Raw genomic sequence first — 25856 nt, forward strand, 5'->3', positions numbered from 1 at the left:
CCCATAACAGGGAGATTATATGAACATTGATTAAAGTTTCAAGTGTGTCAATTAAGGGATGGAGGAAGTATAAAATACTCGTAGTTGAATAGAGTCGTGAAGCAAATAACAATGAGAATCTGCACAATTATCCGCCAATAAGAGTAGGCTCAAGTGGTAAGCAGCTTGATGTCCCTTAAGGAGGTCTCGGGTTTGAGCCTCATCGAATGCAGAAAACTCTTGTTGGGAGACTTACCCACCATAAGCCAAGGTGTGCAACCCTAGACAGATCCGGATGTAGTCAGAGCTAAGCTCCGGTGAACCGCGTGAAAATTGGCAAAAGTTCAAAAAGGTACTTCTTTCAAGTACTACTAGTTAAACTTATAAAAATACTACCTATATATAAATAAGTGCATTACTTTCTCTAAAGTACGTGTCGATGCACAACTTAACCGTTATTATCTTTAATTTTATATTAGTTAAACTTACAAAAATTTCGATTGATGTAAATATACATTGTAACTAAATCAAAAGTTTACATATTAACAATTGGTAAATCAAATCTATATGATTAGTGCAAAAATCAAAATATGAGTAATACACTCATTCAAATACGGAGATAGTAAAATGCATAAAATGTAACATATAATCAGTTTTTAATACAGTAACCCATGTGGCCAAGTTTTGTATAAACTAAGACAATCCCCTGTCACAGGGAAAGACCATTAAAATCTAAAAGTCTCCCCATCACAGAAAAGACTAATAGATTAAAAGAAAAAAGAACAATACACTACTAAAAAAAAATAAAAAAAAAAAAATCACTTATATCAATATATGTATATGTTAATGTTAATACATCGTCTAAGATTTTGGGCATATGTTATAAGAAATTCACTTAAATACCCTGCATGACTACAAGTTTACAAGAGGGATACACTACCTTACAAAAACATTTTACTGTATCATTTGCAGTAAACTCGTATTCTTCACTGTATAAGAAACTTCCGAATGTGTACTATGGTAATCTAACAAGCAAAGATATAAGGCTCTAAATGTTTTCTGTGGGCGTGAACTAAGTCAGAAATACAATAAAGTACAGAAAAGGAATCTCATAACCGTCAAGTGAGAAAAGTATTCTGCTTCAAAAACAAGCAGAACTTCCAGCTTTTAAGATCCGTTCTGTAACAGTCTGGCAATGCCGTCACTGCTACTGGCTTCCAATCCATTCATGTCAAAGCCCTGCATAGAGTCCTTTCGATCAACTGGCGGTGCTTTCCGGCAATTGATCTTTCATTGGATCAACAGTCCACACATGGTATCATTAATTGGAAGCACCATACACAAGCTGTGCCACCAACATCATCAATGACAGATTCAGATTTCAGTTTTACATTCAGGATTTACATATTACAATTAGAAAAGCGTACAGTGGTACCATTGGCACAAAAAAAAAAAATCCCAATTAACTTGGATTGTACATTGTCCCCAACTTGTAAATGCTACATCTTGGTAAGTTTGAAGCCATTACATATGGGATCACATTGCTGGATAAAGCTCTCTGGCCTACCAGAAGGCAAGCCAGGAATAGGGCCAAGTGACAGCAAATGAATGCTATATATTCATGCTTTTAGCTGCTAATCCATCTCCTTTTCCTGGGCGGCCGCTCATGTTTGACTTCGGCATTTGCGGGAGTATCATTTTGAGAGGAGGGCAAAGGTTCACTCTCCATCTTCTTGATTGCCAATGGATCCTTCTCACTTGTCAATGGAAGCTTGAAACGTTCACTCCGCCTCTTCAATTTCTCAACTGTATCCAGGTGGCGACCATCCAATGCTCTTTCATCTCCATCCTTCCCCTCTGATCCTCCACCCTCTTTTCCTCCAGCCAAAGACTGAATACTATCGCAAGCCTCAACCTTCTTGGCAATCTCATCATGAACACCAAAAGAAGATCCAGAGCCAGTATTTTTATTCTTGCTAATTTCCTTATTCTTCAAAGATGATGACTTTGAGTAGAGATCATAATCCCTATCCTTATGACTTGTCCAGCGTTCTAGCTTGGACCGCCCTCTCTTTGAATCATGCTGCTCATCATCGGAGGAAACATCTCCTCCGACCTCTCCAGTAAGATTTTGCAATGAGGTATCATGCTCAACCATAGATTGTTCACTCCTGCCCTTCATATCAGCCTACCAAACGCAAACCATATATTGAAAAAAGGTAGACTTCACATAGACATGAAAGGAAGTTAAAAAAAATAGATTGGGATTAAAAATAATCCACATGGCACATAGTAAACAACACAGGCAGATTAAAAAAAAAATATATATATATATATAGAAAAAACCATACAGATCTGAAGCAATACTTTCATCACATGAACAATTTCAAGGATTTGAAGCAAAATAGAAGCCAGTTGCGATTGCTGAAACAACGCTTTCATAAAGCAGGTATTTAGGGAGTATTACACGAAAAGCTGCTGTAAATCCCAAGCTATAAGTTATGGAGTACTCAATGGTCATGCGTGACAGTTATTTCTACTTCTTATATCAGCTACTCAAATCATCAGACAATTCTACCACTCAGTGGCAGTTATGAAGATAACCAAAACCAACCTTGTTAAAAAAACATCAATAAAGGACTGCTTGATTTGCTTCATAGTATCAGGTATCAAGCCAAGAGTAAAACCAACGAGTTCGAATCAATCATCGTTGGAACCTACTTCCCATCTTCCAACCCTCTTCTGCCACCTTCTCCCCCATCTCAACCGCATCCCACTCCTCCTTCCCCTCTTTCACCCCTCCCACATGTTTAATATACCCCCCTTCTGTTTTCTCCCCCACCTCCTTAACCACATCCCTCTCCCCCCCCCCCCCACCGTCTCCCCAACCTCCTTAACCACATCCATTTCTCCCACACCTTTAACCACATCCCTCCTCCCCCCCCCCCCCCTCTTCTCCTTAACCACATCCCTTTCCCCTACCCTTTTTAACCACTTCCCTCTCCCCCACCTCTACAGCATCCTCTCTTTGTCCTCAATATCCACAATTAGGTGAAGCATAACTTTGATAGTTGATCTTGCTAAAAACCATAATTTCACCAGGATTGTGGTGGTCAGTAACAATGATCAAGTTGGTTCATATCAGCGAGAAATGATGATTAATTGACATGGTGATTGTATGGGAGGTGACGATTCAAAGCGTTGAATGATTTTTAGGTTGATTACATGGGTGGAGATTTGGATGGGTACCCTTCTTCCCCAAGGTTTAAAAAACCCATATCATAGGCACTACAAGTATCAGCTATGCTAAATTGCTAATTGCATGGCATAAAAAAAGTTACAAAACTTGTGGTATGAATTAGATAGTTCCAACCCATACCTGAAGCGCAACCAAACACCCCCTGAATTATTAGTTCAAATAGATGAAAATGAATTTAGCAAGAAAAAAAAAGAAGTTACTACATCCAGGGACTAGTAACAGCATGCTATTCTCTGCCTGCCCAACAAGCACTGACCCAATAAATTTGCATGATAAGGTCAACGACCAATTTTCATTTGCATCTTGCAGAGTTGCATCACATTACAGCAAACCCTTTTCCACAATTACAACAAGAATATATTCCCTACAAGGAGCCTAAATTTAGTTCCTATCAATTTAAATATGGTGGATCTGTGTAAATGAGAAACCAAAATTAGGGAATTATATAGAACGTACCATCTCATTTGATAAGCCTTTATCTCCCTGATATCTCTTGGATGACCCTGAAGTACTGTGGCCTTCAGATTCTCTAGTCCTTTTGACATTTTCTTTGTGCTTTTTCTCATGCAACCTCAGGCTTTCTGAAGCATCGATGGCACGATTGTTTCGAGCACTGGACCTCTCTTGCCTTGATCTTTTCCCCTCACTAGCAAATTGATTTCCACGTGCATAAACATCCTCACCTCCTCTATGTTGCAAACTAGGCTCGTCTTCAACTCTCTCCCTCCTCTTAAGCTGTTCACCGTGCCTTCCTGTATCTTTATCGTGACCCTTGTACTCCTCTCCACGAGAATGGCCAACCCATGTTTTTTCTTCTAAATTCCTACTGCTTCTGATAGGAGCTCTTCCATCTTCTCTCTCCCTTCTGGACAAAGTTTCCTCATAAGACTGCTTAGCCCGATACCATTCATCTCTATCTCTTTGCTGTTCAGCCCTCTCTCTCTCCCTCTCCCTCTCCCTCTGTACCCAAACATCATCCTTAAGCCTAACCAAATAATGATCATCCACGTTGTCTCTAATCCTTGGTTGATCTTCTCGCTTCCGTAAACTTAGGATCCCGTCTCTTTCTCGCTTTCGACGAGTACTGCTGCTGTCTCTGTGAGAAAGCAAGAGGTCATCTTTTTCAACATGATCCCTTCTTGCATGCTCATCATCTTTCCGTCTCTTACTGTGATGATCATCCAAGATCTCGTGTCGACTTTTTGAAACATCATCCTTCTCCCTGTAACGAAATCCTACATCTTTGTCATGATAACCTCTCCAAATACCATTATCCAACACTTTTCTTGAATGAAGATATTCATCTTTGTCGCTTCTATCAACTTCCCTGGCCTTACTCCTACGCCTAGATACCATTTCATCAGCACGCTCCTGCTTCCTAGCATCTTCAGCTCTAATCCTCCGTCCATGTGGATCTTCATCTCGTCGTTGCCAGCCAGCTTCGGAGAGATCCCTCTCTTTCCTCCGGTCACTACTTTCTGATCTTGCATGGAAATGGTTGACCGCATGAGGATCCCACTCTCGATGAGAATAATATTCCTCCCTTCCTTTTGCTAAATTGTAATTTTTTTCCATCTCCACTCTCCCCTCACGATCTTTTCTCCGCGAATCATGTCCACCTTCACCATGATTCCGCTTGACATCACCTGGGTAGGTGGAGCGCCCATTTTGCACAACTTCTTCATCAACACCCTCACGCCACTTTTGATGATCTCTGCTGCTTCCAGTTGCCTTACTGTTGTCACTACTTCTGGAAGCCTTAAAGTCGCCCACTTCATCAAGTTCATTATTTTCTTGTGGCTCAACTTGAGAACTTATTTTTTGTTGCTTTGTGTGACTTAGACTATGTTTGTCCTTTGAGGTATTACTAGAAGCAATCACATTAGTGTCTTCTTTTCTTTTTCCAGAATCTATATCAGCTGTATTATCTTCCACTGCAGCAGCTTTCCTTTCCAAACTTCCTTCTCGAGCATCTTCCAAGGGAGTGGCAGAGAACGATTTGGGACTGTGCTTACCTTCCATGCTCTCTATAGAATCTTCCCTTTGATAATCAAGAGATCTTCTATCCAATGCACTCTCACCTGAAGACATATGAGGAGATCTCTGACGTGCCTTCTCCTTGGTCCACCTGATGAGAAGTATATCATTAATCATAAACAATAGACAAACAAAGGATTTGTAAGGTTCATATTAACATAAAAACATAGTCATTTCTGTGCAATCGTATAGTGGTTCATAATTTCAAAATATCTCTTCCAAGGAGGCAGTGGGATTTGACTTTCCCCTGGGGGTAGGGTATAGTCAAAAGAAGTTGACCATGGATACTTAATAAGCCAACTATCTAGTATCTACCCAAACCAGTAAAAAACTGCACAGGCTTGAAACTTGTCAACTTATATATTACAACACTTACGGCCTCAAATATCACTTCAAGAGGCATAGCATCAGCACAAGTTATGACATTCATAAAGACAAGCATCGAGCATGAGAGTGGTTCGAAGACCTGTTTGTATAATAAAAAGGCCTCAGCCACAATAGAAAACCATCAGGTTTAATTTAGACAGCAATTAAATATGAGTCATATAATACCAAGTTAAACAACAACAGCAAAACATCATTACATCCCTCCTCAGTAAGAAGATAATATTACACTGGAGCCTCCCATACCCAATTTACACCAAGATAGTAAGCACCCTGACAGTCTCTGAGGAAACAGTATGGCAATGTATGGCCCTGTATGGTTTTAGTTATATTAGCCACATAAATTAGGAAGTGGATGTTGCTTCGACATGGATGTTTGAACATTCATTGTACTACGTACTAACTCTGTTATTTTTTTAGTGCATCACTTTGTTTTTTGCACTATTCATACACTAAATTTGACCAAGTATTATTAATAAAATATATAAATGTGATTTTGATTATGAAAAATGGAAGTATTAGATTAGTCACAACGCATATTTTCATAATATCAACTTTGATGTTTTTTTACTAATGGACTATAAAAGATAACGATGGTCAAAGTTGTGCACTAGCATGTGTGCCGGTCAAAGTGATGCACATAAAAAAAACGGAGGGAGTAAAAATAACAGCCACGATGATAGATAAAAATGAAGAGAAAATGCATTACTAAGAATGTAATAGCATCCAATTGATACCTCTCTTCATAAGGCGAGCCAATATTTTCAGAAGAAGCGTGATCTCTTGAACCAGGATGCTGATCACTTGGAGCTCTTTGAGGTGACAACCTGGCCACTTCCTCTATATCAGCGTTAGAATTTATGATAGGATTTTTTTTCCGAGAATCATCTTCCTTAATAACATCACTTCCCCGTGGATAACCATTAAAATATCCATCCCCACACTCAGGACCATCCTCATCAACTACAACTACCTGGTCATCCTCTCTAGCAGAGTCACTATCTGGATGCTCTCCGCCATCATTACCAGCAGATTCATCTTCAATAGAATCCTGCAAGACAATCTATTTTCCCAAGCACCAATTCATCAATACTGACCACACGGTGAGAAATCCAATGCTATTTACAACTATTTACCTCAATGACTGCATCTGAATCACGAATGCGTGGTGGCCGAGTATCAACAGAGGGTAGGCGCTCTCCATTGCCAGTTTCCACTTGTATGGCTCTGCCAGTTGGCTGAGAGAAGAAAAAAGATAACCACTGAGCTCATCTATGCAATGCATGGTAAATGTAACAGGAAACTAGCAGAACTTACCAATGCCGGCCGCACACGAGCAGATCCTTTAGCCAGGTCACCTTGTCCACCATCAACTTTCACCATATCCACATTTTCAGCTGAGTCATGAATACCAGCTGCTGCTGCAAGTTCTGGGGGCATATCAGGATCATACTCCTGATTTCAACAAACAAGAAACATAAGCTTTCTACATACTTCATTGCAAGTATATTTTAGGATCAAAAGTAATTTACCTGTTCCGTACGACCACTCTCGTATACACGAATTTTGCTTTGCATAGTAGACTCCAAACGCAGTTGTTCCTGGAGAAACAAAAACCAATTTAATAACAAACCCTCTTTTGACCACTATAATCTTAGACTCAATAACATTGGATCAAGAGCTACATTCATTTCATGCTTCTTACTTTCTTAGATACAGCTGAACTTATGGGTTAAGTTTCCATTACTATCAAGAATCTTGACTAATCATCCAAAAAGGCCAAATAATCTAATAAGAAAAAGAAAAATACACTTTAATAATCCCAACTTTGCCAAATTTACTTTAAATAATCCCAACTTTCGATGATTCTGCAATAATCCCAATTTTTGCATGCGTTTTCTTTCTTCAATCCCGATTACCGGTAACCCGGAGAGAAGGTAAATTTTTTTGTAAAAAATCATAATTGCCACATGTCGCTTGTTTATTGGTTCAAAAAAAAATTTAACAACTTTTTTTAAAAAAAAGAAGACTTAAAAAAAAAAATTCAAAACACCAAGCCTGCCATGACCACCGCCAGTAGCCACGGCCTCCCCAACCCAGCCCAGCCCGATTTCCAGCACTGATTTCCGGTGCCCACCACCAATTTCCGCCCCCTCTCTTCCCCCATCCTGTAAACCTATCCCCACCGCAACCTAGCTAGCCCCAAAACCGTAGTCATTGACTCGTTGGGACCGATTTCGAAGTTAGGGGAAGGGAAGGGGTCGATTTCTGGGTTGGGGGAAGGGAAGGAGGGCCGGTTCGATGATGTGGGAAGGGAGGAGGCGCCGGTTTCAGTGATGTAGGAAGGGAGGGGGTCCATTTAGGGGTTGGATTGGGGATGGGAATGGTATCGTGGCGGCGTTTTGAAGGGCGGTGGAGGTTTCCGAGGTGGGGTTGGGGTGGGGGGCCGATTTCCGGTGTTAGGGGCTGGTTCGATAGTAAAATCCGGTGGCAGGGGGCTAGGAGGGGTGGTTTGGGGGTTGGCTCGGAGAAGGGGCTGCGTGGCCGGTTTTTTGGATTTTTTTAATTTTTTTTTTCTTTCTTTTATTCTTTCTGTTTTTTTTTTTGGACTAATCACGTGTTGACATGTGTTAGGTAACCTAGAGTAAAGGGTAGTTGACTTTTGTTGACCGGATTGGGATTGAAGAAAGAAAACGCAGCTGAAAGTTGGGATTATTGCAAAATAATCGATAGTTGGGATTAATTAAAGTAAATTGGGCAAAGTTGGGATTATTAAAGTGTATTTTTCCTAAGAAAAAAAGGAAAGAGTAGGAGTAAAGAACAAGATCCACACACCAACTGCTTGCAATATTCTTTCCAGCTCTCCTCATTCAAGCCAAAATTGAAAAAACCTGATACATCTACACCAGTATATTTCCAAGGTTTTTCCTCAAAGCTATCAATGTCAACATCAAAGATAGTCCTGTAGAAACATCAGCAAATGACATAATAAAAATTAGATCCAAAGTCAAAATTGTTTTTGTTGATTAATAGTATTTAGGCTATCAACTAAGATTTTTATGAACTGAGAGTGCATGTCTGTATAAGCTACAAGACATTACACTTTCATTCGCCAGAAATTTCCTGCCATCACAGTAGAAAATTCCTGAAACTTCTTCTGCTACAAGTCAAATATTCCAACAAAGTATAATGGAGTTTTCTACTGTACTGCCTTTGTAATATCAGCAGGTATATGGGTATACCTAAGGATAGTTCACACTTGCTTTCCAATTAGAGAGCCATATAATCATCACCTTGCTCTCCAAATATTATTGACAAACAATATTTTTAAATAGGGAGAAAAAGTACCACAGCACAAATTCTTGACAAAATAAATAAGACAATAAATAAAAGTTAGCCGCTGAAAAGTGAAAAACTTACTCATCAAAAACTAGACAGAGAAAGTGATCCCTTCATATGCAGCAGTACATATCTTATAAAATTTCTCAAATAAAAGTTGCGGAATGCAGACAATAAAATTTTCATCCAGTCCAATACACAAAAGTGCAGAACCAAAGCAATGACAGCACATCCATACCATAAGCTCATACTCTACCTGCCCCTAATTTTTTAACACTTGGGCTTGACACAAAGATTAAGAGCAATGAAAAACAGAACCAGAAAATAAAGTGGACGGAAAGAGAAAAAAAAAAAAAATTGATGTGAGAAAAATTGTGAAGTATGAAGAAAATTTTGGGACAGCTGAAAGAGGAAATTAAAGAGTGGAGAAAATTCACGGGTGGAGGGAGGAAGAATCAAAAAAGGTCACAACAATGGGGTCAATGAATGTCACTCCAGCTCAAAGCAAGAAACATTTCTTGTTTTTAATAGAGCATGAACATATTATAGCTGTGCGTGGGAAAGGGGAAAATAAAGTTCAATTATTTTCCCCCTGCCTTCCAAAATAGTGTGAACAAAGAAAAGGCAGAGCATACTGGAGTTCCATCAGCCTTCTTGATGGATGATTCACTAGTTCCCACAGGGGATTGTCATAAAGTTTTGTCCACAACTAGCATAGCATGTCACTGCCCAGATAAATAGACAGTGACATGACATCTTGACAAGAAGTTAGAATTGCCCCCCCTCGGTTTCAACTGGGAGAGGAGGGGTCAGTATTAAAAGGAAGTATTGATGACAAAGGCAGATAACACCTCAGACCTGGCAGAAGGGCCAGAAGGTTGAACCAAATCACAACTAAAGAAAACGAAACAACTACTTTGCATGGTAGATGATACAAGGGTTCATCAATATGAAGCACAATTTGCCAATGTATGAGTATGACAATGAACTCTCTAACCATGCAATCAAATACAAAATATAAAAGAAAACAAAAGGCAGAATTGAATACAAAATAGAGGAAGCATCATCAGCTCCAAGTGAGACTCTGGAGAAATCAAAGAGAGAGGAAGATCCTTAATGTTGTTGGAATGTTTAAGGCATGCAGTTTAAAATAGAACCTTTCAGAGGATAAGATGTTGGCCCCACTAATAGGATCAGAAACGAGATAATGATCAGCTAGGCCATCAGATATCCCATGTTAACTTTAATTTATTTTATTTGTTCTTTTCCTTTTGCTTACATGAGAGAAAAATATCTGGATTTTGCCTGTAAAAATTAATGAGAACCAAGTGGGTATAACTGGAGATGTCTCCTGTACGAATTCTCAGCCAGGATGATGAGTCGATGCGATTATTGATAGAGGAAATTCTTCGGGTAGTTTAGCGGAAGTCAGGTGAGGGTTACAAGAAATTTCTACAGAGGACCAGGAATACTACGCAAAAGATTCACAAAAAGAGAGATGGAGAAGGCACTGAAGAGAATGAAAATAAGGAAAGCAGTTGCCTCAGATGTTATTCTTATTGAAATTTTGAGATGACTGGGAAAGGTTGGTATTGATTGGTTGACAAATCTTTTAAATAAAATTGGAGGACAAACAAGATGCCCACTTGATTGGAGGAAAATCACTTCGGTACCTATTTTAAAAAATGAAGGCGGCGCACAAGACCGTTTAAACTTTAAACTATAGAGGGATAAAGCTTATGAGTTATATAATTAGATTATAGAAGAGGGCGACAGAACACAGAATACAAGTATAATTATTGTGGGTATACGTAGGGACAATCTTCCATAGAAGCTAGCCAACTAATGAGACAAAAGACGGGGTATAACAGGGCGAGAAAGATGTACATAGTCTAACTTATTTAGAGTAAGGCATATAGTAACAAGGTCTTAAGAAGATACAATATGGTGATTGATGTTTGTGGATGATATTGTGTAGGTTAATGAGACTAGAGCTGGAACTAATGCTAATCCGTATACCCAAATTAATTATCACACCAAGCTTTGTGCATAAATTATTTGATAAGTTGCTATTGGTCGATCTACTATATTTTAATAGAAAGGTAGATGAGATGGGAAATGCTAAAGGGATTTTTAGTAGAATAAGATAGGGTAGGGGCCTTAACTTTTGATAGTGGGAATAGAGAAGTAACAAAAAAAAAAATAGTGGGTCCATCAATCCTTGCCATATAAGGAATTGTGTCATTAAAATTGGACAGATGAAAAAGAAAATCCAGACAAAAAAAATTCGAGTCATCTTAAATCTAGTCATCTTAGGAACAAAAGTTAGAATCATGATGGTTTAAGCTAAATAGAAGTAAAACTGAACACATGATGTGTCCATTTACGAGGGGGTGTAATGAGGATGATTGACTTTAGATGAATGGAATTACCTATTTGTGAACGTTTCAAATAACTAGGAACAATTTCATGGTGTGCCTTTAAGGTTGACAGACACATTCTTTAGGGCATCAATACGCAATTAGACTGGCATTATTGTATGAGGTAGGCATTTAGGAAGAAGCATGGTAAGAAGATGAGTGTTGTAGAGATGCGTATGCTGAGATGGAGTGTCGGAATACCCTAAGGGATAAAATCAAATTTTAAACATTATATTTGAAAGAAGATTAGAGTCATGGGTACTGAGGATAAGAAAAGGGAGAACCAACTACATTGGTTTGGGCATGTTAACGTCATGGTAAGGAAGTTGGAGAATTGGTAAGATAGGGCTTTCAAAATAAAGTCAAGGGAGGCTAAACATGAGGAAAATGGATTCCCAAGAGCATGTAGCAACTAGCACTCAAAGAAACAAATGGAGAAAGGGAGGGATTTAGATGACCCTTACTGATAAATTCTTAGTTTAAAATCTTTATATACGGTAGTTAATTCCATCCTTTTTAGAATAAAGCTATGATTTTGTTGTTTGATGGTGTTGCCTTCTCAAACCTAACCAAAAGAACAATGGGATTTTTGTATCTATCTTATGAAAGAAAAATAAGATATGAAAATGAAGAAGTTGAAAAATACAAAAGAATAAAATGCACTCCCTCCATTTCTTCTTAATCTTCATGGTTACCTTTCCCTTTCTTTTTATCAATATTAAGCACTAATTACAACGCTTTACACAAAAAACAAGACAGCCTCATATTCCTCACCCACTTTTCACTTTTCACTTTTCCTTGGTTTATGTGAAAAGTAAACTTTGTAAATTTAAACTTAGGGCTTGTTTGGCATCGTTTTATGTTTCTAGTTTTCTTTTTTTAAAAAAAAAAAAAAACAAAACAAAAACCCAAAAACAGGAAACAAGAAAAAGGTGTTTTCATTATTATGTTGTCAATTTTCTAATTATCATAATTTTAATAAGTTTGACTATATTTAGTTCATTATATGACATATTGTATGGTTTTGAAAAACAAAAAACCAAAAAACTGAAAACCACAGCCATACCAAACGAACCCTAAGTTAGCGAAAGCTAAAAATTAAAAAAAAAAAAAAAAAAAAAAAAAAAAAAAAAAAAAAAAAGGATAAAAACAAGAATTATTATATACTCCCCCCTCCCCCTCTCCTTTTTAGTTTCAATCACTTCCCGTTTAGTCGGTTCTCTTTTATTCTACCCAATTTGCTTTATCCTATTTTGGCTTACCCCTTTTACAATCTCACCCTATGTTGCACAAACACAGATTTGGGCGTTCCGACATGGTATCAGATACTTCAACACCCCAGATTTTATAAAATTTCATATAAGGCCATTCTATATTTGGGTGTTGTGTCGGAGGACCAGACACTGGACAGTCCAAGTATGGCAGGGTGTCGCCCTTTCAACCTCAAAATAATCACATATTTTCACACACACTCTCTTTCTTTATACACCTTTTTCTTACATAAACCATCTTTTTACATTCTCTCTTACTTTATCCTACTTTATCTCACGCTCACCTTGATATTTTCTCAAATTGCGTCGCAATATCCTAAAAAAAGTCTTTGAATTGCGAAAAGATAATCTACATAAAGTATTCCTTGCAACAATGCAAGTCTTGGCTCCAAGGACTTTGGTTTGTCTAATTTTGTCTGAAAATATACTTCCTCTGTTCCCCTAATATTTCAACAAGGGAGGAAGGCACGGAATTTAAGATGTGGAGATATAGAGTAATAAAGATAGAGACCCATGTGATGAGGAGAGAGATAGAGAGAAAGAATGTGCATATATGGTAATGGTTGCAATATTTGTGAAACTTCCTAAAATGATAATTGTTGCAATATTAAGGGAACGGAGGAAGTATTATTCTAGAACTTACCTAAACTTAGATAATTTTGTCCAAACTTATCTCAAACGAAGTAACCCAGCAAAATATCATCTAGCAAAACAGAAAAAAGCCAACACAGTTGCAAACTCACTTGTGAGACGGAAGAGTGAATTCCAAACCACGTCCAGGCACATTACTGCCCCAAAAGCCCGTATGAAAACCCTTCTGCACTGGAGGACCTTTCATTCCAGGTGGCCTCCAATCACCCCTTCCACGGCCAGCCATAGTGCTTATACTGACTGGGGGACGAACTTGGCCAAGGGCTCCACCTGAACCAACGGAAGGTCCTCCAGGCAGAGGTGCTGCACCAGGTCTTATATACTGCAAAACCAGCCAGATGACTTATTCAGTATTAAAATGAAGACATGCCAAACACAAATAAAATTGCATAGCAATCATCGTATAGTTGCATTATTTACCGTTTTGCCCCTCTCATTAGAAACAAGGAGAGACATAGAATTAAAACAGCCCAAATTAAGAATATAAGGGCATACGATAGATGAATTGATCAAAACAAAAGTAGAATATACAGGATGACAAGCAAGCAATCATACACCTCTGACTGAAAAACCTCGCTTCAAAACAAAAATAAAAGCAGGTAGATCATTTCGAGAAGAGCTCATAACATAGGTATGCCCTAAAAAACTGGTCATACAAGGAGACATAAGTACAAACCCACTAAGTACTCTCAAACACTTATCACATGACAAAATTCATAACCCTATTAAGTCAAGAACGTAAAAGTTTAATATAAATATGAAGTCGGCACAGAACCAAGGGAGCAAATACTGTCTTTACCCAACTATGACTTGAATCAAATTTCTTTTAAAGGTCAGTTCTTGGCTTGCTTTCAGGCTTTTAACACACAAGGTGTTATGAGCAGGAGAATCCCAGAGTATCAGCATTATTCCCCAATTGCATATCATGGAAACATGTATTCTGAATAACAATGCCTTTCCTATGCATCAGTCTAATCCCTTCCTCAAAGCATAAAAATCTCACAGTAGTCTTTTGCCCTTGTCCACAATACCAGGATCCATTGTCAAAAGGGAATTCAAAGTAGCAGAACGGAAAGATTGCATTCGACATGCTCCATGTGTTTCTTAAAATAGACAATGACTAATCTGGAACAGTACCAACCAGAATCTCTTCCCTGGACAATACATACTGGCATCGGTGCTTATATTATATTCAAGTGTATTTGTATATATTGCAATAATCTTCTGACTGACTAATAAAGGAAAGGCATTGTTCACAAAGTAATATATGAGCAAGAGCTTATCCAGCAAGTAATGGAGTCAGAATGCAGTTCGTGGCCAATTCGAACTCTGAGTCGTGAATTGGAAAGTATACAGCAAACCAAACCAAATAAAGGAAAATAGTATTTCTGGATCTTCTGGAAGATCAGTCACAGATATGTCCTGAATAGAATCAGACCTTATTACAGAATAGAACAAAAGTATTCTTACTACTGACTGTAATGAGTAGAGCTGTAGAGCAGGCACTTAATTCAAACCTACACCCGATCTCATTATACGTAAAAGTAAAGCGCGAAGCCATAATAATTTGGGGGTAGCAATAACTAAACACGTCAGAAAAAATTTAAGGAAAGTGATGGTAATTTATATCACTGACATATATAAACACATACAGGAAGTATTCATCTTGTGTAATCTAATCTCAATCTGAATCTTAAAAAGGTATAATTAGACTATACAATGAAAGAATTACAATAAAAATGTGTGATGTAACGAAAAGGGGGGAAAGTTACAGAAACCCCATATAAACTGACCTTAAACTGAGAATGAAAAGGGTGATAACCATAATTGCTATAACCAATTTTGGGAGCGGTTGGGAGTCCTGCATTAGCATTAAGTTTAGAAGCATCAGTAGTCTCTTTGCCTTGAGAAGATTGTCCAGCCTCGTCTCCCCAATCTTGGTCCTCCACAGGTTGAAGAACTCCAGCAGCATCGTCATCGTCAGCCAGAATAACAAGTGGGTCACCATCTTCATCCTCATCGTCGCTCCCAACTATCATAGCATTGGGCGGCGGAGGAGCATGGCGAGCATCATTCAGCACAATTTGCAAATCATCCTCACTATCACTATCGCTGTCACTGTCCCACTCATCACCAGCAGCAGCAGCGGATGATGATGCAGGTATCACGGGTTCTGGGCCTAAATCTTCAATGGCAAAGTTATGGTCTTTGTCCAATTGATTCTGAAACGCATCTACATCTACCTCTACATCTACTAGTTGTTGGTCGTTGACATCGGCAGTCAGCAAAACCCTAGTTCCGGCGGCGGCGGCAGAATTGTTGAAATCTTCTTGACCCGTATTCTCTTCGGACTTATCAACACGCTTATTCGAATAGGAGGGATGGGAATCTTCATTATCATTGTCATCAGCATCAAGCTGCTGCTTCATATGGTAGTAATTTGAATTGGGAATATCATCTGTATCTTCTGATTCAAGATTGAGATCAATCGGACGGGAGGGAGGTGGAACGGCGGGAGGTGAAGGTTGCAACGCCGGCGACGTCGCCGCGAGGGATGATGACGATGAAGGGAAGGAACTGAGGACGTCTGTGTAGAGATCTCCGAACTCGTCGTCATCCTCCATGGCAGGAGCTCAAATACTAGAGTAATGAAAAACAGAAATGTAATAATTGCATAAGATTGCTTTAGCTTTGATATAATTTCAACAAGAAGGAATTCGAGAGAACAGGGAAGGAAAGAGAAGCCTCACTGCAACTTTTACTCGCAACAGGAATTCGTGATTTTCTCCTCCACCTCCTCGCTCTTCAACCTAATTTTATATTGGGCCCTAATTCTACCTCATTTTGCGAACAATTTCACGCTCGGCTAGTCCGCTCAACCTTTTTTTTTTGGTTTACAGTAAATACAAGTACATCAAGAATCACCAACAAATTTAGGTAGAAAATACTTGATTATGTTACCCTAACTTCGTCCCGTTTTATTAGAGTTTAGCATAAGCTTCAAATCTTGATATCATGTTAAAGATTCACCTATTCAAAAATTTTAATTAATAATAAAGACTTATGATTAGCCTTTTTTTTTCTTTTTTAATAAAACCCCAACGGGGCTCAACTTCCACGATCTAAGTTTAAATTATAAGCTATTACCATATTACATGGTATTTAATAAAGATTAAATATTAATAAAGAACATAAAATATACCTCATTGAATGGAAACCACATGTATTACCAACTTAGCTAGAATTAATTCATGCTCTACTAATCCAAATATACATATAAATACATACATGTATTAGAATGTTGAATAACTTATTGTTGTCATTGTATTCTAATTTACCCACGTTAGAAAAATTAATAAGTTTTTTAATGCGTTTGATATAAAAATGAAATTATTCAAAGTATCACCTGGGGCAAAGCCCGGGTCACACACTAGTTCAACTATAAAAAGCTTACATTAGTAGGAAAAACATCAGTCCAAACACTACTACCCAGCACCCAAGGTGACTCATGAGCAAGAGCATGTGCAACCTTATTAGCCTCCATTCTGATCCACACCCACGAGATTGAGTAAACTTAACTGCAAGCTGCCAAACATCTTCTAGGATCAAATGGACAGAACTGCTACCCTTCTCTCTGTCATTAATTGCCTTGATGACGATCTCACTATCATTCTCAAGTATCATATCACGCATCCCACGCTCCAAAGCCAGCTGCATACCCATCAAGATCGACATTGCTTCAACAAATTTTGTATCCCACACGCCCCCCATCTTTGTGCTAGCACACCAGGTCGCAGTTCCCTCAGAGTTTCACGCAACAACACCTAGACCACACCCCACTTCCTCAAGGCTACCAACATCCACGTTGATCTTCAGCTTCCCAATAGGAGGCACACACCATTTAACTCTGTCCCTCGACTGGTGCATAGGCCTACTCGCAGAATTCCCTCCCTCCATCTCAAGCATCAGCTTACTCACATACTCTAAAATTTCAGGTGGCTGCTTCCATTCATTCTCGAACAAACCCCGGTTGCTCGTATCCTAAATTGCCCAGCAAATCACAATTACCCACCTCCTTTCCTATTCACCCAACTTCACAAAAACCTGGGCAACCCAGTCCAAGAACAAACGCCACCTGCCATCCACTGATAGAGTTACTAGATAATTATTCTTTGATAATTATCTCTTCCTTATTATTAGCTCTGTATTTATTATTAGCTGTACACTTAGCATAGCTATGTGATTATCTTTTTGTTGTACATAGCTTATTAGTTGCTTTGCTGTATAAATATAGGTTGTAAACTCTGTTAATAATTAATTTAAGCAAATACATTTATCTCACATGGTATCAAAGCCTTAAGAATAATTATCTAGTAACTCTATCATCCACAACCCACCCAAAACCACTCTCCTGCCAAACATTAATAGCGTGGGGGCAGCACAGCAAAGCGTAAGCAACATCTTCCTCATTCTCACCACACAAGTTACACATAGCAAGAATACTAGAGACCCGAATATGCAAACCTTTATTAGTTGGAAGGGCTACTTTACAAGCTCTCCACATGAATGTCTTGATACGCGGAAGGACCGGTTCACTCCACACCCTTTTCCACACACTTCTTAGCTCCCTGACATCTGATCCACCCTCATCTCCACTAGCCCCAAAAATCAAATGATAAGTCGACTTGATAGTATAATTTCCCCGCTTATCATGATCCCAGAATAGGGTATCAGTAGGCGCTCTTCTACTTATAGGAATTGCCATGGTTCTGTCACGCTCAAAGGGGAGGAACAAAGTTTCAAGCTTCGTAGAATCCCACCCCAAATTATTTTTAAAAAGTAACTCACTGACCATCATATTTTCACAGCCCACCGGACACGAAGAAATTAATTTTCGAGTCTGAGTCCCCGGCACCCACCTATCTCCCCATACCTTAACCTATTGTCCATTGCCAATCTGCCAACACATTCCTCGATCCAAGACCCACTTAGCCTCGAAAATCCCACGCCAAGTATAGCTTGGGTTTGAGCCTAGAGAAGCCTCCAAAAACGAACAATGAGGAAAGTATCGAGCCTTCAAAACTTTATACAAAAGAGTGTTCGTGTGCTTCAACAATTTCCATGCTTGTTTTCCAAGGAGAGCCCAATTGAACAACTTCATATCTCGAAAACCAAGGCCCACTTCCGATTTTGGTTTGCATAATTTGCTCTAAAGTCACCCAATGAATTTTCCTCTCCCTCCCTTTTTTGGCCCCACCAAAATTGTGAAATGAGGGAACGAATTTCATCACAAGACGAGGAAGGTATTCTAAATACACTCATCACGTAGGTAGAGATAGATTTGGCCACCGCCTTTATCAAGATTTGTAATCCCTTGTATTTTTACATATTCTATAAATGAAATTTTATTTTATTTATAATATTTATTTGTTTTCCAGAATTTAATTTTCAAATTATTAATTTGGGTTAAAAATTATTTTAGGCTAAATTAATTTATGAATCTATATCCTACAATCCATTGTTATTAAAAAAAAACCTAACCCCTTTGTTTATTTAATTGGCCCATTATTTTCATGAGACCCAATCCAACCCTACAATTCTCTCCTATAAATACCCCAGCCATGAATCCCCAAATTCCCCTCCCCCCCACAAAAAGGTTAGTCTTATTTTCTTCCTCCTTTATTTCTTATTATTTTCATAAAGCTTATGTAATTGATTTTTTGGTTTTGGTTTTTTATTGCTTGAAATTAGTTTATTTAGTATCAAAATCATGTTTTTGATGTTTTAAACTAATAACTTCAGATTATAATTGTTGTATTAATTTTCAGATTTTGTAATTGTAAACCTAGGGTTTTAATTTAGTTAAATTGGGATTTTAGGGTTCTAATGATCAATTAATTTGGGGTTTTTGTTCCTATTGAATTTCTAATGATTAATTAAGCATAAAAACAAATTTTCAGTTTTCCGTAATCAACTTATGATCTCCATTCTTAATTTGTTTTTAATCACGTTTAGATTAATCACTCTCGTGGCCAAATTCAACCTCTAAATATGTTTAAAATAAATTTTCAGATTTTTATAAAGCTTTAAACTTGTTGTAATTTTATGAATAAGTATGTATATTAATGTTTTTATGTAGGAAATTTTAAGAATAATATATAAACTTTTAATGCTAGCAAAAAGGAAGGTTTTAAAGTGTTGTTTAATTGAATTTTGAAGGTTTGATTGAGTTTTTATGAAACTAATTGAATTCTAATTATATATTCCAAGTTTAGATTGTTGCATTCATACATTCTACTATTAATGTAAATTTTCAGATTTTTAATCTTGGTTTTAAAGGTTTTAAATCATGGTTTTATGATGGATTTTTCGGTTTTTAACATACTAACCTACTATATAATGATTATTTCAAGTAGAGATGTTTATGAGGTTGTTTTATATTCTTAAATATAATTAAATTTCCAATTATAATCCTTACTTTAAAGCTGCTGGAATTTTATGTTATAAGCTATATTTTCATGATTTTAGCATATAGACTTATAGTTGAACTATTGAATTATTAACTTTGACTATTGTGAGTAATTTAAAAGCATTATTTCAATGGTTTAAGGGGTTTTAAAGTAAGTTAGTATTGTTGTAAATTATATTGCTTGGGTATGGATTGAATTATTATTGCTTGGTTTAGGAGAGGACTTTGTAGAAGGCGAATTTTAGTTCCTAAAGTAGCCAACCAACTCGTTTACTCAAGGTACGTACAAGGATACGAAACCTTGACTCTAGAAGCATGTTTAAGGGCTTGGAAGACTTAGCATCATGCTAGGAAACTTGTGGATTGGTTGGAATTGTATGGTAGTAAGTTTGATTGGTGAATAATGTGATGATTGGTTTTGTTTCATGTATGAGAAATGTGTATTACTTTATCTTGTAAGCATTATTTATGCATTAACTTGCAAGATGAGCTTAGAGTAAAAGGTACGTGAGTATATGGAATGAATTATTTTATTACTCGTTCATGATTAATGAAATGGAATGAGTAAAGGGAGATTTAAAGTCTTATAAGACGAGGTCGAGGATTTGAGGTGCCTTATGCATTTAAGGTGTTTATACACCGAGGTAGTTAAAGGATTCAATACTAAATATTGTTTGTCACTAATAAATCAAGAATTGAATTGGAAATTTGAATTGTTTGAATGATTGGTGTATGATTGGTTGTATTGTTTTGCATTGAGTCATCACCAAGTTTAAACTTGTAGATCACGTAAGTGCAAGATGGATGAGCAATAAAACTCTGGATTTGTGCACATCTAGAGTATTGACAATCAGGGGTTGGGGTTCACGGGGTATTAGCCGTGTACTTTTTAGAGGTCGTCTGATCTACGAGTCTCTTGTTTATAAATGTTTTTCTAAATTATAAGGAGTTAGATGAGATCTCATACTAGCTATGGCCACGGAGTCGCGCCCGTCTGCCATTGGATGTTTATTAATGTTTCCGAAAGGAGGCATAGGGTTTTTCTTTTATTGATGTTCCGAATTGGAGCATGGGGAGACAACTTGGTCTATTGCTTAATCCAACCAATGAATGAAATGAATTATTGTTAGTAATTAGTGAGGTCTTAGTAATGTTAACAGTTGAGGCATGTGTGTTTGAGTCAATAATCAAATTGTGTGTGCTGATTAATTTTTAGTAACATGCTAGGGATTCTTTATTATATTTCGTGGCTTGTATGTACTCAGCGTTGCTGATTGTGTGCTTTTGTATGTCTTTTTCCTGGTCATGGCCTTCGCCTTTTCAATGACCCTGTAATGATCCAATTTTTACACTTGTAATATTAGGGAGCAGATTAATCACAGGTTTTTACTTAATCAGAACTTGCATCCAGGTAGTGGGATTTTGAGTGGAGTGTTGGATATTTTCACAGTTTATTGCAACTCTTAAGTTGGATTTATTTTAACTCTGATTTGATTCATTTACTACTTTTATTGGGTTTTGAATAAGGGCCTTAATGGTTCCAACTTGTAAGACTAAATTTGGTATTGATTTTTGGTTTTGAAACTTATTTATAACTGAGTTAGTTTTTCCGGTGCTAAATTTTAAACTAGCTTTAACGTTTGAACATGTGGCGGTAGCACGTCAGTAATTCTCTTGCAAATTAATAAAGGTATTTACATGCTTTAAAGAGAGAATTATTGGGGTGTTACAAGATTTCCTTACCCGCTTTTGAAAGACAAATTCCCTTCCACCCTTGCAACTTCTTCCACTACTTCTCCTTTATGCCCCTTGTTAGCACCTTCTTTGACCTTCCTACCACCGTCAGAATGCCAAGGTACCGATCATGGATATCGACTACTCTAACCCCCAAAATGGCAGCCACCTCAAGCCTCCTACCATCATCCACACCCTTTCCGAAAGACACTGTGGTTTTGTTCAAATTCACCATTTGTCCTGATGCTTTCTCATAAACTTGGAGCACCTCCTTAATCAATTTGGCTTCTTCAACATTCGCTTTAGCAAAAATCACACAATCATCCGCAAAAAGCAAATGTGATATAGCCGAAGCCGAGTTAGCCACCCGAATCCCATGTAAGGAATTTTCCTCCAAAGCTTTCCAAAGTAAACCCGATAGAGCCTCGGCTACAAGGATGAACAAATATGGGGATATTGGGTCCCCTTGACGAATACCACGCGAGGGAGAAAATTCATCACTAGGAACCCCATTAATCAAAACCGCAAAATTCACTGACTTTACACATTCCATCACTCTATTAATCCACCCCATATTGAAATCCATACGAACCAAGACTGCCTCTAGGAAGTTCCGTTTAACCCTGTTATATGCCTTTGCCATGTCCAATTTTAAAGCAAGGTGCCCCTTTTTCGCCGTTGAAGATTTCATGTGATGAAACATCTCAAAAGCCACTAATACATTGTCAGTAATTAATCTCCCTTGAGTGTAAGCACTTTGGTTTTCCGAGATGATATCATTTAGGAACACCTTTAGCCTATTTGCCAAAACCTTCGACACTAGCTTGTATATGACATTGCAAAGACTAATGGGGCGGAAATCAGACATTTTATTAGCATCCTTCGTCTTCGGAATAAGCACAACAAAAGTTTTATTCAAGAAAGTCGGCATCGAGTTACCCCTCAAGATTCCCAACACAAGAGCACAAACCGAGGGACCAACAGTATGCCAATAAGTTTGGAAAAATAAAGGACACATACCATCGGGACATGTGGGGAATTTTAAAACATCAACCTTGAACCCCACTGAGATCATGCATTTAAGCATGGTGGCGTCCAAAGGGAAGGAAGCTAGAGATAAAAAAAGTCTCCAACAAGGTTTAGGAACTTGTAAACCGTTCACGAGTGTGAAGGTTACATCCCATTCACAATCACGGAGATCGCTAACTCCATAGTGGTCCGGAACCATGACTGGATATTCGAGGATGATGGTATAAATCCAACCTAAAAGAGATTGAACCCGCCCTAAATCGGCCTCTACTTAATTCTTATGATATACATGTGCGCTATCTGATCAACATACATCCAACAAATTAGCCCTAAACCTGTTTAATCTATGTTGGTTGATTATTAATGCACAAATAAACCTATTATTGGCGATCACTCGAATTAAAATCATATTAAGCCTAAATCAAATTATTAATTATCTTATTAGGCATGATTTCAAGTACTAATTCCCTTTAAACCTGCAGAAAAGGCGTGATCAAGCAATAGCAATAAATATTGAATAATCTAGCAACATATAATTAACACAACAATCATCATCATAATCAAAATTCTCAAAACATGATAAATAGCAAGATTATAGGCATGATACTAAACGGATTAATAGCAAACCCTAGCATGTCACTAATAAAATCATAATCAAAGCATTAGCCTAAACATGATACTAAAAAGCATGACATTAGGAATATTAATTAACACCCTAAACATGATACTAGGAATCAAAATCAACATCCTAACATGATACTAGGAATCTATAAAGACATCCTAACATGAATTAGGAATTAAAATAATATTCTAAGCATGACTTCTATATCAAAGGAATAAATAAGTAATCGAATTACTTACTTTGATGCCTTGTATCTCTTTCTATTAAAACAATACACACGTTAGTAACTTCAAGAAATATCAAATCAAACAAATAAATCAAATAATAATTGAAATATAGATTAAGGACCAAACCATCAGAACTATCAACCTTTCACATCGAGGTCAAAGGCAACTACGAGATTGGCTTGAAGTATTCGAGGCTCGTGATGGAGGTAGTACGTATGATATCAAGAAGGTGTTGGGATGTGTTTAGGCTAGGCTAAGGCTAGAAAGAAAGAAAGAGAGAGAGATAGAGAAAAAAAAGCTTTTAGCTTAGAAAGGGAATTAGATGATGATTGTTGGTGATCAAGCTTGTTGATGGTTGAAAACGGGGTGAAATGATCTCTATTTATAAGGAAAAATAAGGGTCAAAGATCAGAAAAGAGTCAGAATCCGACTCAGAGTAAAACGATTTCTATCGCGACGCGATAGATTTATTGCCGCGTGATAGGCTTATCGCAGCGCGATATTTCTATCACTCAGCGATGCTTTTAGAAGATAGAATCCGTACGGAATCCGACTTCCAATCAAATTGGGTTAATCGATTTTTCCATACGTATTCTAATTTTATGAGAATTAAAATCATTGAAAAACAAGTGTTTTATCGGAAGTACAATTTTTAAATCTTTATCTTTTCAAAAACAGGATAAATTAGATTCTTCTAGAGGAATTCCAGAAGCTCATAATAAATCCTAAGGGATTTTGGATTGAAAACAACCTTCTAGAGGATTCTAGAAGCTTATAATAAATCCTAATTGATTTAGGAATGAGGTTAAGGTTAAAGGACCCTCCACATGGTCATTAGGTCGTAGGTAAGGCTCGGTTTGGGCCCAGTTTAGTATTTTGGCCACAACTTCTTCGTTATAAGTCGGATTTGTGCTTATAATATATCACTGGAAAGCTCTTTTCAACCCTATCCAATTGCACAATAATTGGACCAGTATTATGGACCAAAATAATCTGGTTTGGAAGTTTTTATAAAGAGGATACGAAATGAATGATTTTGAATTAAAACATTTTAAGGAAATGTTGTAAATGGTTATGGCTAAAGGGAAATTCATGAGACTCTTCAACTCTTTCACCTAACTCGAGAAAGGTACTCATCACTAGGTTTGGTTTTTTGGGAGACACAATCAGGTGTCTATAGGACCCGTGGCAATTTTCAATTTTCAATTTTCCGGAAGACAACTCCACGATTCAGGGACCAGATTTGTTTTAGGGTTCGCTGACAAGGGTTAAATCGGTCGCTACAATCTAACTCTCAATCAAACAATACTTATACGAACACCCTATAACCAAGTACAATGGCAAATAAAGGTTCGGTCCACGAGGAACGAGAGTAATTGCAAATCAATCTTAAACCTAAGCTAGTTCGAAATCAATGGAAAATGGTGTTCTAAAATACTACTAATAAGATGGAATAAATCAATAAACTAAGACACTAGGGAGAACGGGAATCCGCCTAACCATTGGTAACTAAGCAACAAGGAATCACAGAGACAAACGGGATATGCAAAGACTATAAGTCTGATCAATATCATGTGATAGGAAGACAACGGGCAATACTAAGCTTGGATTTCTCATGCACTTAACATTACTCGATACATAATCAAACCACATTCAATAATGAAATACTCAATTCACAATCTCTTGTTCAAATCAAGAATATCATGCAATCAAATTCAAGATTCTAGGTTAGCTAACTCCTATTATAATGAATTAACATGCAATCGCATATAATCAATTTAATCACAATCCGTTTATCAAAATCAATCCTCAATTACATAGATTACCTAGGCCGGGTTTCATCCCAAAACCCTAGCTAGGAGACTACTCACACATATTCATAATCAAAGCAATAATGAATTCCAAAAGCATAATGATATAAACATGAATTCTGATTAAGGAATAATAAAGCTTGATTAATAAACAAGAATGAATAATACCAATTGTATTGATGCGATTCAATGGAAAAGTTCAGAACTTTGATATCCGTCGTCAATGAATAATACAAAGAACCTTCGCAAATCTTGCTTCAAATCAATCCAAGAAAACTAAAATCTCTAGGAAATTCTCTAAGAAAACTAATGAATCTCTAATACTAAGAACGTTCTCCAATAACTCTCTACAAAGGCTCTCAAAACTATCTCTAAAACTCTCTTTAAATCCTCTTAAAGTCGGGCCTTATATACGTCTTCTAATTCGGAGAAGTCAAGCGCGCAGTTAACCCTGGATCAGCACGGCCGTGCTGTATTTGGCACGGTCGTGCTAGCTTGTCAGTAAGTAAACCGGGTTTCTTCTTCAAATTGGCACGGCCGTGCTATATATGGCACGGCCGTGCAGCTTCCTGGCACGGCCGTGCTAAAAATGACACGGCCGTGCTGAATATGCTCTAGCACGGG

The 25856-nt window shown here is 37.6% G+C and overlaps 1 protein-coding gene across 1 annotated transcript; it reads right to left on the reverse strand.

Annotated features, from left to right (window-relative positions):
- Positions 1 to 783: 783 nt before the first annotated feature.
- On the reverse strand, positions 784 to 16230 carry LOC110706470 (FIP1[V]-like protein). The gene is made up of 10 exons (XM_021884388.1): positions 16091 to 16230; positions 15134 to 15980; positions 13433 to 13662; positions 8495 to 8621; positions 7192 to 7260; positions 6977 to 7114; positions 6796 to 6897; positions 6397 to 6722; positions 3695 to 5366; positions 784 to 2167 (listed from the first exon to the last, which is right to left on the reverse strand). The coding sequence occupies exons 2-10, from the start codon at positions 15962 to 15964 to the stop codon at positions 1607 to 1609; spliced, it is 4056 nt and encodes a 1351-aa protein (XP_021740080.1). The 5' UTR covers positions 15965 to 15980; positions 16091 to 16230; the 3' UTR covers positions 784 to 1606.
- Positions 16231 to 25856: the final 9626 nt, after the last annotated feature.

Source organism: Chenopodium quinoa, unplaced genomic scaffold, assembly GCF_001683475.1.
Source record: "Chenopodium quinoa cultivar QQ74 unplaced genomic scaffold, ASM168347v1, whole genome shotgun sequence".
Classification (NCBI taxonomy): domain Eukaryota; kingdom Viridiplantae; phylum Streptophyta; class Magnoliopsida; order Caryophyllales; family Amaranthaceae; genus Chenopodium; species Chenopodium quinoa.

Coding starts and splice junctions, on each gene's coding strand:
- LOC110706470 (XM_021884388.1), bottom strand. CDS start 15,964: ATGGAGGATGACGACGAGTTCGGAGATCTCTACACAGACGTCCTCAGT. Junction 7,261..8,494: donor AAGAATATTGCAAGCAGTTG/GTGTGTGGATCT, acceptor TTGTTTCTCCAG/GAACAACTGCGTTTGGAGTC. Junction 2,168..3,694: donor AAGGCTTATCAAATGAGATG/GTACGTTCTATA, acceptor TGCGTTTGGTAG/GCTGATATGAAGGGCAGGAG.